General features: G+C 40.5%; 2 protein-coding genes across 2 annotated transcripts; both read left to right on the forward strand.

The window, feature by feature from the left end:
• Nucleotides 1-357: 357 nt before the first annotated feature.
• Nucleotides 358-5,265, forward strand: LOC137272874 (uncharacterized). The gene is made up of 4 exons (XM_067805288.1): nt 358-436; nt 2,724-2,823; nt 3,276-3,385; nt 4,127-5,265. Exons 1-4 carry the CDS (start codon nt 388-390, stop codon nt 4,639-4,641), a joined length of 774 nt encoding a protein of 257 aa, XP_067661389.1. The 5' UTR covers nt 358-387; the 3' UTR covers nt 4,642-5,265.
• Nucleotides 5,266-7,252: 1,987 nt separating this feature from the next.
• Nucleotides 7,253-13,227, forward strand: LOC137272875 (uncharacterized). Its single transcript, XM_067805289.1, has 4 exons — nt 7,253-7,381; nt 9,562-9,661; nt 11,307-11,449; nt 12,490-13,227. The coding sequence occupies exons 1-4, from the start codon at nt 7,333-7,335 to the stop codon at nt 12,546-12,548; spliced, it is 351 nt and encodes a 116-aa protein (XP_067661390.1). The 5' UTR covers nt 7,253-7,332; the 3' UTR covers nt 12,549-13,227.
• Nucleotides 13,228-15,386: the final 2,159 nt, after the last annotated feature.

Consider the following 15,386-nt stretch of genomic DNA (forward strand, 5'->3'; position numbering starts at 1 on the left):
GTCTTTCTTCTTCTCTTTCTTCTTCTTCGGCGTCGTTGAGCAAACATTCTTTGGTAACAGTACCGACGCTATATAAATTCATTATCGCGTGAATTTTCAAATGCCAAGGTCAGCGTACAAGTAAACCGAGAATATGGGTGAAAAAGGCCACACTCAAGTACTCATTGCGGAACAGAGACGGAACAGACAGTGGTCTAATTTGGAATTATCGAGTATTACCGTGGTTTTCCCCAGCTGGGATAGCTTCCTTATGTGGTGCATGAAATACCAGTTTCTGGAGGGAAGTATCGTGTGAAGATTTCGATTTCCTTTCTATGTTTTTCATATTCCACTTTAGTGTAAGTTAAGGTTAGTGTTGTTGTGGAAGCAGTCAGACGAGGAGTCATTATGATACTTACAAGGATAGCTCTGACCGCGTTGTCTTTATTCGTCGCAGGTGAGTTGACATGGGGGTTTCCGGGTCACGACTCATGAGAATACATCTTACGATTGCGATACGATAGTAACTATAAGTAATAGTTGTCTCTTAGTGTCAGATATACTTTCTAAACCATGTCACGTTATGGGTGGATACGGAAGCCGTGTCGTTACAGAGTTCGCTCGTCACGCCGAAGACCCGAGTTCGATTCTTCACATAAGTTCAGTGTCTGATGCCCCTTTCAGGTTCCCCTTGCTGGAATGTTGCTGAAACGGCTCAACACTCGGCTCACTCACTCTCTCTGCTTGTCGACTGTTTGGGTCACATGGTCAGACACAGCATCTTGTTTCATTGCGTTTCATTACACACTGAAGGTGCAGGCCATTACTTACACTAGCAATCACTGATTTGCTTGCTTACACTTGTTTATCGACCGTCATAAAGCCGGGAGATTAGTGAAACCAGCGTTAATTAATGATGCATCGTGAACCATTCTCCTTATCATGAACCATTGTCCGCACTGATCACGCTCTGTATCATGAACCATTGTCCGCACTGATCACTCTCTATATGATGACCCATTGTCCGCACTGATCACTCTCTGTATGATGACCCATTGTCCGCACTGATCACTCTCTGTATGATGAACCATTGTCCGCACTGATCACTCTCTGTATGATAACCCATTGTCCGCACTGATCACTCTCTGTATCATGAACCATTGTCCGCACTGATGACTCTCTATATGATGAACCATTGTCCGCACTGATCACTCTCTGTATGATGAACCATTCTCCGCACTGATCACTCTCTATATGATGAACCATTCTCCGCACTGATCACTCTCTATATGATGAACCATTGTCCGCACTGATCACTCTCTATATGATGAACCATTGTCCGCACTGATCACTCTCTACATGATGAACCATTCTCCGCACTGATCACTCTCTATATGATGAACCATTCTCCGTGTGATTAACATTATCAGTATGATAAAAGGTTGCCGTATCATGAAAATTCTCCAGACAGCTACAAAAGCCAGCTTTACAATGAAGTTATGATCACCTTAGGGTTGTTTTGTAGATGCGCACTCAGGTGTCATCGCGTATACTGTCACCAAAAAGAAACGCACAGGTAATATTGATGAATGAAATTTCAGTTTTGTCTTCACTGCAATTCGCCACTGCAATGCTGGTTTGGAATGGATGCGTGACAATTCGTCAAAATACACCAATGTGTTTCTTGCACGGGAGAGTATAGTATCCATTTTTCATTATTTACATTTGAATTTATGGAATCTATTTGGGCAGAGAATCGCGACTGGGTATACGCTATCATTGAAGTTCCGTGCAACTGTCAGTGTGTATCGCCCACTGACTTCTAAGTCCACATTTTCCACAAGATTATAATATTTCATGATGTGCAATTGATATACAATAGCATGTTTATTTTAGATAACAATAATTACATGCCTAACACATCCTTAGCTTTGATTGTTATTTTTCCGGAACGGAACGGGCGAAATACAACGCCTTCCGGATTTTGTCGGTCCTTCTTATCGCACAGTTGCCATGGCCTTTGGCCTCATACTAACAACACACATCACAACTGAATACAGTAACAGGAATACATCGATATCTCAGACTCTAAAATCGACTTTAACTCAATTTTACCATGGTCCGTGACAAGACAAATGCCCTTCCATGAATATTATTTGAACGATCGTTGACTGGCTGGAAGTTTAGTGTTACTGATATATTTACTTTGTCTTAGTTACAGTTTTAGTTTTAGTTCCTTACGTGCCATGGCCGACTAAGACATACATTGTAATACCAGTGGATCCACTATTGTCAACGTATTGTCAACACTCGTAAAGGAAGAGGGAAGTTATTGCAGGATAATAGTGTCTCCTTGATTACACTCAGTAGATAATACTTGGACGGTTTGTATTGAGTACAGTGGAAGTCCACATAATACCCATGATGATTTAACTTTCTTGGCAGAAAGGACTGAGTCCGGTCATCGAGTCGTCGCATTTCGCTTCAAAGAGTTGCATCCCTTAGGCGTACCAGAACCTTATAACCGTGGATTCGAATCCTATATTTATCCTAATAATGGGGGCGGTGGTACACGGACGTTCTACATCGTAAAGTAAAGTTGATTCACGATCTTGTGAACAGGTTCTTGAGTGAGGACAGAACGTTATTTGAAAAATATTCTCGTTGAAAGCTAGATTTGACTCTCCAGATTGTACACTATATATTTAATTAATTATTTATTTATTTCCTCCCCATGTTACCAGTCATGGAAGCAAAACAGTGCAAGGTGAATCATGAAACTATTACGTGCTTCTTCGGATGCTGTAAAGCTTCCTTCAGGAACGGCTGCTGCCTACCCAATCAGTAAATATTATTTATTTATTTTATTTATACTACAAGCAAGAAATATTTATTAACTTCGATTTCGTACACTGGAGTAACTTTATCGTGTCTGCGTTATCCATAAGCATAGAAGCAGTTATGCGTTAAATATCATCATATTATCATCATATTATCTTTTGTTTGTTTGTTGTTTAATGCCACACTCGACAATGTTCCAGCGATATGGCAGCGATCTCAATCTGTAAATAATCAGAGCTGAACTAGATAATTCAGTGATCAACAGTACGATACTGCACATTTGGGATACGATTGTCAAGCAAGTCAGCGAGTCTGACCACTCGACTCCGTTAGACTCTTCTTATGACAAGCATGGGCTACTGAAGACCAATTGTAATTGGTTAAAGAGCGTTTGTTTGTATTCAATATGCTGTTATCAATAATGACTGCCTATTTTTTTTCTCCTCGTGGTTTAGGTTTGGTTTCTTCCTCGTCATGGTCGTGGTCGTGTCCGTTACCTCCAGCATCGTCGCCTGCATACACTGCTGTCGAAGACGTCCCACTTACATGGCTATACCAGGAGCATGTATGTACATGTGCATTTGGTGGTCCGCTTCACTCATTCTGTTGCATTTGTAGTTAAATGTTGCTGGTGCTCTGTTGGCCGTTGTTGCATTGTATTGTCTTGCATTAGAGTATAAGTTTTAAGTTACATGCTAGTTTCATATCTCTGTCTGTGATACACTAGTAATTGTACTATCCATCGTTAACAAATTTTTAAATTTCTAATTTTATTGATCTTTGATACAATAATTAATTGTTCTCGTCACGATACGGCTGAGATATTATGATTGCACAATGCTATTTAGAAAGTGGTCAAACGTAATATATGTTATATTTGGGATTGGAATTTGTGGGTAATGTTGGGATTAGAACCCACACCTTTAGATGCCTATTCGCCAGCACAAAGTGTGTCGCATAACCCGCTCAGTTACCGCAAGTTTGCTTTATGCATGTCATCGTATACCATTTGCGTCACTGGATGGTCTCATGCAGACTCAATGTTATACACTCTGAATATTGACGAATACGGCAACAAATAGACATTGGCGAAAACGACAATAAATGAATAGGCACCCCGACTCCACATGCTAGTATGTATGGTGTATATATTTAGCGTTTCAAATTACTTCTAGGAATACAATTAATACTATCAAAATGTTTTTTCCTGTTTGGATTATGGATTCTGCCGTTAGTAGATGATGCATAACCTCTGCACTTGGATAGTACGTTCAAGATCTACACCATGTCTTTTTCGATATTTCAGACCACCAAACAATGTGGTATTCCCGACCGCACGTATCATATGACTCCCCTCCAGGACTACCATCTAGCGCGACCTTCCTAAGCTATCAACAGCACAATACATCCAACATCTACCAGTCACGATTTTATCCACACAATTTCAACAGAGGTTTTCAACCACCACTGACGTTCAATCACAATCAAGTACACCCTCAACTACCAGGAGCACATGCCTGCAAATCATCCAGGCAGACCCAGCTTCCGGTATTTCAGGAACCAGAAAGAGGGAGTCAGTCCAGTTCATGCACAATGCAACCTCCGAGTCGCGTGCTTATACATGAAATACATGGAAGAACAGATGAACCATTGTCAGGACGGACTAAAATCCCAGTGCTGGATCAAAGGACACGAGGAAGGTCTTCTCGACCAATAACTGGACGGGCTCAGAATCAAGTTTCGAACGGTCAAACAACTACTGGGCAGAAGAAGGACCCGGCCGCCACCCAGTCAACAAATAGTAAGACCTCTCAGCCATAATCCGATCCGATCCCGACCTTGCGTCCAGTCAGGAAAGAAATATCAAGGGCCATTACTGGCCAAATCCATGACTCGAAATTAAACCATCAAAGTAGAATAGTTGAAGCCAGAATCATGACAATGCCTCCAGAACATCGTCTTTCCAACATTCAAAACTGTCTCATAAAACCATCATTTTAATTCTTCGAGCAATACCGCTCGGTTAAATACTTGCATCATTTATGAATGAACAGTTAAAAACTTGAGGTCAAAGCTCTGTGTACAATCCTTGGCTTACAGAAACACCTGCTATGCTTCCTCAGTCTATTTGCAAGGAATAGTTACTTCCACGAACAGAAAGAAATATTTTTAAAAATGCTGAAATGCTGTATTAATGCATAACTGGTCAAGTCTTCGTCAAGTAACGGTGCACTGAATACCTCTTCCTTTTATGGGTAATGTGTGAAGAAAAAATTGGATAACATGTCACTCTATGCCTGATGTATAACACTGAACAATGTGCCTATTCGCCCGTGTAATGTATTCATACGTAGCCTTTACGATTTTGCTCTTCATTTGACTTGGGATTGTGTTATTTGTGTTTAAGTACTTGGCGTAAAATGCAAATAAATAACATTTATTGTTCGAGTTCTTAAGCATACTTGCGTACGTGAGTGTGTGTGTGTGTGTGTGTGTGTGTGTGTGTGTGTGTGTGTGTGAGTGTGTGTGTGTGTGAGAGAGAGCGAGTGAGTGAGTGTGTGTGTCCATTTTGACGTTCTAGATAAAAGATATCCATTCGACACCATCACCACATTCCATCCTTAAAGACACTTTGCACGATCGCGAATAACACATACGACACTTGGAATAGGAGACACGCACGTCACATAGAATTCGTCAGGTGAAACTGAAGTTACGCACACGGAAACTCGACTCTCACAAATCTTCTGGTCCTATATTCCTGTCATGTGAGTTTGAAACACTGGTTGGGTAAACAGTATCGGTGTTACAGTATCATCAGTATAAATATGACTCTGATTAGATATGAATGTGTGGAACATGTAGAATTTGTATGCGCCATGACGCTAAAGCTGAGTACAGCTTCGTTGTGCAATATATCAGATACACCACAAGGTAGTGCATGCCGTATGGATGTATAAAGTGCGATGTTGATATATGTAACGGTGCAATAGACTACCACTCCTCTTCTGCCTAAAACGGCTGTGATTAAAGTGGTCAGATGCAACGTATGTTATATTTGGGATTGCAGTTTGTTGATAAAGTACAGATTCTAATACTTTTTGGGTTGACTCCCATTCCGGGATTCGAACCCACACCCATCGATATCACACAACGTCAGTGGCTTTGCCCACTCAGTGGAAGTCGAGGGGATTGAGCACGGCTGATCCTCAGTAACCCATGCAGGCAACTAACGAGATCGTGTGGTCAGGGTTTGCTGTATTGATTGACATATGTCATCTTATCCCAATTGCGTAGATCGATGTTGATCACTGTCCAGGTTACTGGTAGACCGGCGTCATATAGCCGGAATATTGCTCGCTCGCTCACTCACTCACTCACTCACTCACTCACCCACACAAAGATATTTTCACATACGTATAGCATGACATAAACATACTAAAGACACCCTCATGTGTACGTTCGTAGGTAGACACGAGCATTTACGATATAAATTTGTACATGTCAGTAACTCAACAAGCTCACATGTCCCAGACAAATTTTATCAAATGAAATCACGTGCACGTATGTACATTTCAACATACCTATAATGTAAGCATGCTCTCAGTGAACCTTATCCAACTCGTGTCACTAGGCCCTATGACAGACAATCACACGCACATACCACCTTGATACGTCACAGACGCAGCCTATACATCCTGGTACCTGATAGAAAAGTTACAGTCACGTGATGTCACAGGCACTTTCATAATGGGAGCGTTTGTGTAGAGTAGTGGTTAAAGCGTTCGCTCGTCACGCCGGAGATCAGGGTTCGATTCCCCAAATGTTTACAATGTGTGGAGCCTGTCTATGGTGTCCCTTGTCGTGATATTGCCGAAGTTTTGCTAAGGGCCGCGTAAAACTAAACTCACTTTCATATGAAGACGCCCCAAAGACCAGCAGGATCATTATACATTATTTCGAAATAATTTTTATCTGTATACAGTGATGCATACGGCAATTTATACAGTCCTCTTGACATTTTCAACTGAATGCAAGGTTTGATTTTAACCCGCAGTTAACATCATTCCAACAATATGTATGGGGAACACGAACATGGCTTCCACTTACTGTAGCTGGGCGGAATGGTAGCCTATGGTTAAAGCGTCTGCTCGTCAAGCTGGAGATCCAGGTTCGATTCCCTACATGAGTACAAATGTGAAACCCATTTTGGTGTCCCCCGCCGGGATTTTGCTGGAATATTGCTAAAAGTGGCGTAAAACCACACTCACTCACTAACGTCTGTAGTCTAGTGGGGAATCGAACCGGACCCTCAGTACGATGAGGTTCGACCACTTCGCGTGAACTTTCAGTAAAATAACAGGTAGAGTTACCTGCCCACATGTGTTGCAAAACAATGACGGGTATCTATTTACAGATAATCACCATCAGCATTGTGTGACGGTAATCTGACCTTTATCAAAACAAAATAAGACCAGCGCACATCATACTGGGTTCCGCCTTCCCGTGAATATGAAGCTTGAAAGTGTTGTGGTCGTCATCCTCGCTCTGTTTGTTGCTGGTATGTCTATATATTCATCTTGTAAACATTATAATAAGACCACACATCAGATTTGTTAACGTTTGTTTATGTCGATCATCCGTAAGAATGGTTACACAGCGTGCACTGTCCTATTTGTTTACCTTTTGTTCACATGTAGAGAACATACATGTCTTAGTTGTTGTCTAAACTAGGTTTAGCTACACCCCACTTGGTTTAAAAACCTTTCATGGCCTTTAGTCAATCTCTCATACGTTTCGTCATCTTCCAACCATTGTCCATATACACTGTGCTAAGTGCATATATGTTCACATAACTGTTATATTATTATATAAGCTAGCAGCAGTTTCAATAACTTACTGACGTATCTCTTGATTTTATACGTTTAAAGCATTTCACACCATTTTCATAAAATCCAACATACGACATGCTTTGGTCTTTTTGAATGTTCGCACTATTGTTTATAGAACATCCGAACACAATATTAGACAGTATGCTAGACATGCAGGTTTACATTTGTGTTATTCCATGTTCTGATTAATACTTTCTTTTCACCCGTTCCTTTGTCTAGCTGTATGGCTACGCTTGTACTGTAAAATGGCCATGAGGGGCGTCACCTACAAAAACAATGGGAAGGAGTGTTTCATTGTCAGGTTATGTGGTTAATACGTGATAACATACGTGTCTGGTCTCCTATGTCAGTAAGAGCAAAGTCCGCAGTCCTAATCAGGATCTGACTGCAAATGTCCACCTGTAACGGAGTATTGGGTCAGGTGGGCTACAGAGCTAAACAAGAGACGACTATTTAGTATTACACAAAATCTTAGAGGCATGAGATACTTTAATTCTGGCTATGTTTAAAGTGTTAATAGTGTTTAAACACCACACCACCACCAAAGAAACAAAACAAACAAACAAACAAGCAAAAAAAAATCACCAGCAACTACCAAAACAAACAACAAACAAACAATGACAAGAAAGCAAACAAGAACAAATCCAAATCAATAAGAAATCACTTACACACACACACACACACACACACACACACACACACACACACACACACACACACACACACACACACACACACACACACACACACACACACACACACACACACACACACACACACACACACACACACACCCACACACACACCACACCCAACCCCCCACCTCCATCTCAATTTCCCTAAAGTCCCTAGTCATTTAAAACTGTTACCTGAGTCAAAATTTAATTCCTCTCTCATCAATGTTTTGATCATACCAACGAGTCTTTGCTGAGATGAAAATGGAATGACCATTAAGTTAAGTTAATCCACTCATCTTGCATGACTGAAGGGGCGGTGGGGTAGTCTAGTGGTTAAGGCGTTCGCTTGTCACGCCGAAGGTCCAGATTCGATTCTCGTATGGACACAATGTGTAAAACCCATATCAGTTGTCTCCCCGCGTGTGTGTTGCTGGAATATTGCTAGAAGAGACGTAAACCCCAAGTGATTCACTCACCGCATCACTGGAACGTGTACAAATAGAACATGATCTGAGGGACCTTGAGATCGAATCCACACATGGAAGGCTGTGATAGCTACGCGTGTGCTAACGCTACTTCATCTTAAGATAATGTGCGGGAATGTCACCTCATCTTGGTATCAGTTCCGATAACTGCCGGTATTACGTCCGGATGACTGTAATCTGTTTTGTGGAGGACATGTGGAGGACTTTTCAAAATATGAGAAACTTACGAACAGAAAACCAAAATATTGTTTGATGTAGTTTGCTTTCTTAAATTGAGCCATGTGCTCCCGTAATTCAATTTATTAACTCGGCTTTTCATTTCGTTTTCGTGGGTTACACGCTTGAAATACAACTGTCTTTGTACCTGTGTTTTCATTGTGCAATTGTAGAAATAGTGGATCATCAGATCCTTACTCGACTAGGCTCCCCCTCCCACTGTAAAAACGCAAATTAACAAAAGAAAACAATACAAAAAATAACCACTCCAAACCCTCCCCCCTAGAAAAATAGATAGATAAATAAATAAATAAATAAATAAATAAATAAATAAATAAATAAATAAATAAATAAATACACTCCCAAAAGAAAACAAACAACAGATGAGTACAAACAAAGCAAAATCATTCGCCCCTGTTTTAACATTAACTTGTAAACTTTACTAAACATATCGATGTTTATGTTTCGCAGGGACGACAGCGGAGACATGTTACGGTGACACCTCCAGCATCTACTGCATGTTCGGATGCTGCTCTGACGCACTGTTTGTGTACTGCTGTCTAAGTAACGGGTACGTAAGTGTATATCTAAGTTGAGCATCTTGTCCTGTCTTTACGGGCGGCGAGGTAGTCTAGTGGTTAAAACGTTCGCTCGTCAAGCCGACGACCCAGATTCGATTCCCCACATGGGTACAATGGTGTCCCCCGCTATTACGCTGGTGGAACATTGCTAGAGCGGCGTAAAACCCCACTCACTGACTCTAGCTGTTGATGATATGTAGCCAGGTTGTATTCTGTATTGCCCTTAACAAAACTTTATGTTACATGCATATACTTTCTTGGTTTAATTATGTCTGTGATTTCTGACTGTTCTACTGTCGTTTCTGACATATCATGAAACTAGTTTCTTGCCAATGTATAACCTGTTTTAGTTACGATAAGACTTAAAAATTGCCGATGTGACTGGAAATCTCAACTCGCCCAATTTAATATTTTAATGTCGTCATCATGTATTTAGTGTTTGCTTAGTGACGATAGGGCTAAAATACTGCCGTTGTGACCTTTTAGCTCACTCACTCACTCTTTGATGTACTGTATGAAAACTATCAACAATATATTTCTTTAGCCAACTTAGAGAAAGAAACCTTCAGAAAATACCTTTTCGATAAATCTTCTGTTTACGTATAATTGAATAAGTATTAAAAATCTAATGACACTACAACGTTCGAAATTAGCTTAGGTCCTTTAGGCCCTAGGCCGGCTGCAAAACAGCTCGGACCCACAGCCTTTGTTAAGTGCAGGTCCTTATGGCCGATAGCTTTTTCATCCCCAATAACTAAGAGCGTTATTTTTCAGAAAGTATCGTTCAGTAATTTCTAGTTTATATTTCTATACTTAACCCTTTAACTCATTTTCTTAGTTATTACATTTTTGCTTGCTGGCAATTGCTTATATTTTATCTGAAATATAGGGTCTCCACATTCTGATCAGGGCCAACAACGTTTTATGGTTTGGGTCCTTAGGGCTTACAGATCAGGTTAGGAGCAAACACTGAAACACAAAGATATTTTTAACGAATTGTAACCCATCACAAGTGGTCTAGATTGGATCGGATCTTTTTGTGAACTATATTGCACGCATTGTTAATATGAAAACTAAGGAATTTGGTGCATGTCTAAAAGAGTTAAAGTGACGTACAAAAGAACACATCTGCTAGTTTTGGACTATTTTAAAGGATAGCTAAAATCAATGTAGATATAAGAATGAAGATTTTTATGGATATCAACTTCTTTATGAGAGAACACAACGTTTCGGAGTTAATGCTTACTCCTTCATCAGGAGGATACGTCACCTGATGAAGGAGTAAGCATTAACTCCGAAACGTTGTGTTCTCTCATAAAGAAGTTGATATCCATAAAAATCTTCATTCTTATGTATTTTCACTTCTAAATGACATTCAAAGACTTCAATGTAGATAGTTTGCTAAGTGCTTTTGATTGTGACTTCTAAGTCACACATTGAGTACGTGTTGTCAGAACACCACCAAGGGATATACACTGTTGTTAAAGAATACTCACAGAGCACTAAGTGTCTACCTTTCTTTTGTTCGTCAGTTTACTTTGTTTCTCAGCCACCATATTCATGGAATATTGCTGAGTAAAGCATTAAACAAACAAACAACCAACCAACCAAAGTGTTCTTTTTTGCGTTTTTCAGAGCTGGGATCGGCATCATCATCGGTGCCATCATCTTCTTCGCCGCCGTTGTAGCCCTCATTTGCCGACGTCGGTATTACTATAGAACAACGCAATGCCAAACGTCACCCGGGGTGTCAGTTGTGCAGACTACGTCATCTTCAGGTAGCGGTGTCCAGTCAAGTTTATTTAGTTTACTAGGCTGTAGATTAGGCCATAGTGACTTGACGCTGAAAATTGTCGTATGTCGCGTGTCGCTCTTTGGATGAACGCGACAAGGCGACAGCGCAGCGATGTTCCTTCTAGGATTCAATAGATATTCCATTTTGAGAGAGCATACCACTCGCCAAAGCCAGTGCATATGAAAAAGCATAAGATATATCCATACAAATGAAACATTTCTAAAGGGGTAAATATCCCCCACCCCTATGATATGCATACTGGTCAACGTCGATCTCATATAGAGAAACACAATGCTATATCTCACTGCACTCATCAATATTCCCAACGTTGACGTGTGTCAATCAAGTAAGCGATCTTGACCTTTCGGTCCCGTTAGTCGCCTCGCATGCGCCGATGAAGATCAATGCTACCCTGGGTCTTGATCACATTAACGTAACACACGGGAGTAATAATCTATTTATGATATAATGCCATCCTTAAAACAACTGACGGACGGTGGAGTAGTCTGGCGCGTGTAACATAGCTTGGGGCGCTTAAGGTGACCGCTTTTAGCATTATTCCAGCTACATCTATATTCATGGCGGGGGGAGCCTTAAATTGGCTTCACACATTGTACCCACGTGAGGAATCGAACATGGGTCCTCGGCGTGACGAACGAACTCTTCAACCACGAGGCTACTCTACCGCCCCTTACTCGCTAAAGGTACATAGGCCTTCATAGGCGGGTCAAGACACGATTTTTCTCAGCTTGACGATAATATTCTCACTGCAATTTAGCCTCTCACGCCAAGCTCAATCTGTTGAAAATAAAATAGCTCACCTGGCTGTTATTGAGTAAGTGAGTTTAGTTTTACGCCGCTTTTGATTGCTATTCCATCGCGTTGTAACTATTGTTGAGATGAGACACATAATGTAGCTCACACTGTCAAACTGTATACACGGTGTATTACTCTTTTGCACATCACATATACATGTATGTGGATATTTACTGGTATGTAAAGGCTTGTTCTTTCCCTTTTCAGCGTCGTATGGACAAGGATATGGACAAGCACCCCCTCCATATTCTCAAAAGGGCTATTGATGTATGCTGGAAATATGCATTCGTTGGCGAAATGCCTATGAAGTTCTAATTGCTTCAAGATTTTTGGAATGAAATTGTACTGACTTAAATACCACCTATACCAATCAAAGGTGTTATTTACAATTTTAATGAGCAAACAAATGCCACAATAAGACTGAAAAATGAACCATGAGAATACCATTGATTTACAGGACTCGAAGCGATGACTCTGTGAACAAATTAATATTGTTTCCACGTGATCAGGAACCATACTGCTTTGTATCCAATATTATCTATGAGCATTTCAAATGTTCAAACTGTGTTTGGCTGGATGTTCAGCAGGAAGCGCCTCAGGGATGTAAAGATTTCTAAATATTTCCGTAAAGCTATGATTAGGTCTGATACACTTAAGAAAGATTTCTAGTGATGGCACAACTCTACTGCTATTGTGGTAAAATATCTTTCTTACTTTTATAGTTACAATACATAAAGACATTTCCTCATACATGACGTGTTCTATTAACGATGTTTTAGATATCATGCCTCATATTTTGTTCACGTAACGGATTCAAGGAAAACAGAAATCTGTTAGCCTCAAAATGTTTTATGTATTCGCATCCCTCAACTGCCAAATGCCTGGCAAAGACTTGAACTGCTTCTGCCTTTAATAGAGTCATGACAATAAACCATTCATGCTGCTTACAGTTTTTGCTTTGTCCATATCAACGTCCGACCCGAGCAATAGAGGCAGGAAGCCGTGCACATATAAACGAAATAAAGACTAAATCACAACGGAAAATCAACTGAGATAATAATTCAGAGACCATCGCGTATATCAGTAAAGACACTAGAGCTACCTGTTATAACAAGTACCGTGGGATTTTCCAGGCAATCAGTCGCCAATCTCAAATAGTTGGTATGGGGGGTTTACTGTTTAAAGCCGCATACAGCGATATTCCAGTTATTGCTGGCGGTCTGTGAATAATCCAGTCTGAACCAGACAATCCCGTGATCAGTAACATGGACGTCGATTTTCGCAACTGGTATGCGATGACGTGTGTCATCCAAGTAGTGAACCTTACCACCCGATCCCGTAGGTCGCCTTTCACGATAAGCAGGGGTTATGAAGATCAATTTTAACCCGGATCTTCAAGGATCAGTCTCAAATGGAGGATGTATGACATTCGTCTTCATTTGTTGACCATTCTTTACCAAGGGTAGGTGAAAGGGTCTCTGTGCACTTCTTTAATGGAATTAAATGTTAATTATATTTCAAAAGTATTCCATGCTTGTACAGTTTGGTGTATTCTTGTGGTCTAAAATGTGGGAGTGGTGTTCGCTGCCAGAGTGAAGCAAAGGAGTAGCTGAGTGATAAAAACTACAGTCATACATTGCAACCGCAAACATCTTCATTGTCCTTGAGCAAAACATAGCCTTAAATAACACCTTATTGGTATTCTAACATTGGAACTTATATAGGTCAGTCTAAAGTTAGCGTCATTTAAAGTTCAGTTCTCAGAATTAAACGTTACTCCGAAGTGTTGAAAACATAGGTCAGTCTAAACTTAGCGTCATTTAAAGTTCAGTTCTCAGAATTAAAAGTTACTCCGAAGTGTTGAAAACACTGAGAATTTGTGAAAGGTACTCCTAAGCTTCATCGGGTAATTAACGATAATGAACCAGGGATCAAAAGCCTCAAAACGAAACCTTCTGAAACTTTTGTCTTGCCCGACATGTTCCGGATGTTCTTATTTGACTTGGCATGGAGTACGCTTACTGTACACAATATTCGCACACTTACTTCCCAAACAACTGGAACCTAAAACTCTTGCTTCTGGTTTTTGTCTTACTGAAAGATGAAATGAATTACATTTGTTTTACCTGGTCTGCATGCTGTTCACGATATTGTGTGTTGTTTTGCATCTGTTTCTCACAAACTGACAACTTGGTCTATCAAGCTTGCAATGTTACAAATAGCGTAATGTTTTCATGATGTTTGGTAGCTATATACCGTTTGTGACCTCTGTCGAACATCTTTTATCAGTAACTTTACCTTCCGTTAATGTTACATGGTGTGATATTGTAGGAGGATTTTCGAACATTTACATCCAAACAGACGAAGTCAACATGTTTCTAAAAATAACCCGTATTTTGGATTTGATGCTGAACGTTACTAGTTTTGTCCCAACGAGTGAGTGAGTAATGTGTAAATATTTGAACATTATTCCATGTATATCATGTCGGGGTTGTCAGTATAATAGTGGAGGAAATCTCGATTTGATGCAAGTGTAAAACGGTTTACCACTCCTTTGATATAGCCAGGACGAACGTGGCTTTTATACGGTGTAATAGTGGACACGACAAAACAGGATTCGATCCGGCAGGAACAGTTTTTCCGTGGTCCCTGAAGATCCGGTTTAACAGTTGGTCTTAAGTAACCCATGGGTGTCCTAACAGGTGACTATCGGGTCAGGTGGTCCGATCCGATGACGGTTGTGTTACCATATCTCACTTGCGTAAGTCGATGCCCATGCTGTTGATCACTGGATTGTCTGGCCCAGACAGGTCTACATACAGGACGCAGCCATGCATCTGAAATATTGCTGAGTGAGGCGTTAGACAACAAACAAGCAAAACCAATTGAAGGATTCCGGTCGCAGTACTGCGAATAGCGCCTCGGTTTTAAATTTCACGGTGGTAATGCAAGAAACCAGTTTAATCCAATGCACAATATGGATGTGTTGAGGAAATGAAACTCTGGCACCACTTTTCAGCGACGAACAAATTTTACTATTTGTAATTACATCGAGTATTTTACATCACAGCCACCTCATTCATTTGTCATGTGTTGGAAGAATG

The sequence above is a fragment of the Haliotis asinina genome, chromosome 2 (genome assembly GCF_037392515.1).
Source record: "Haliotis asinina isolate JCU_RB_2024 chromosome 2, JCU_Hal_asi_v2, whole genome shotgun sequence".
Taxonomy (NCBI): Eukaryota; Metazoa; Mollusca; class Gastropoda; order Lepetellida; family Haliotidae; genus Haliotis; species Haliotis asinina.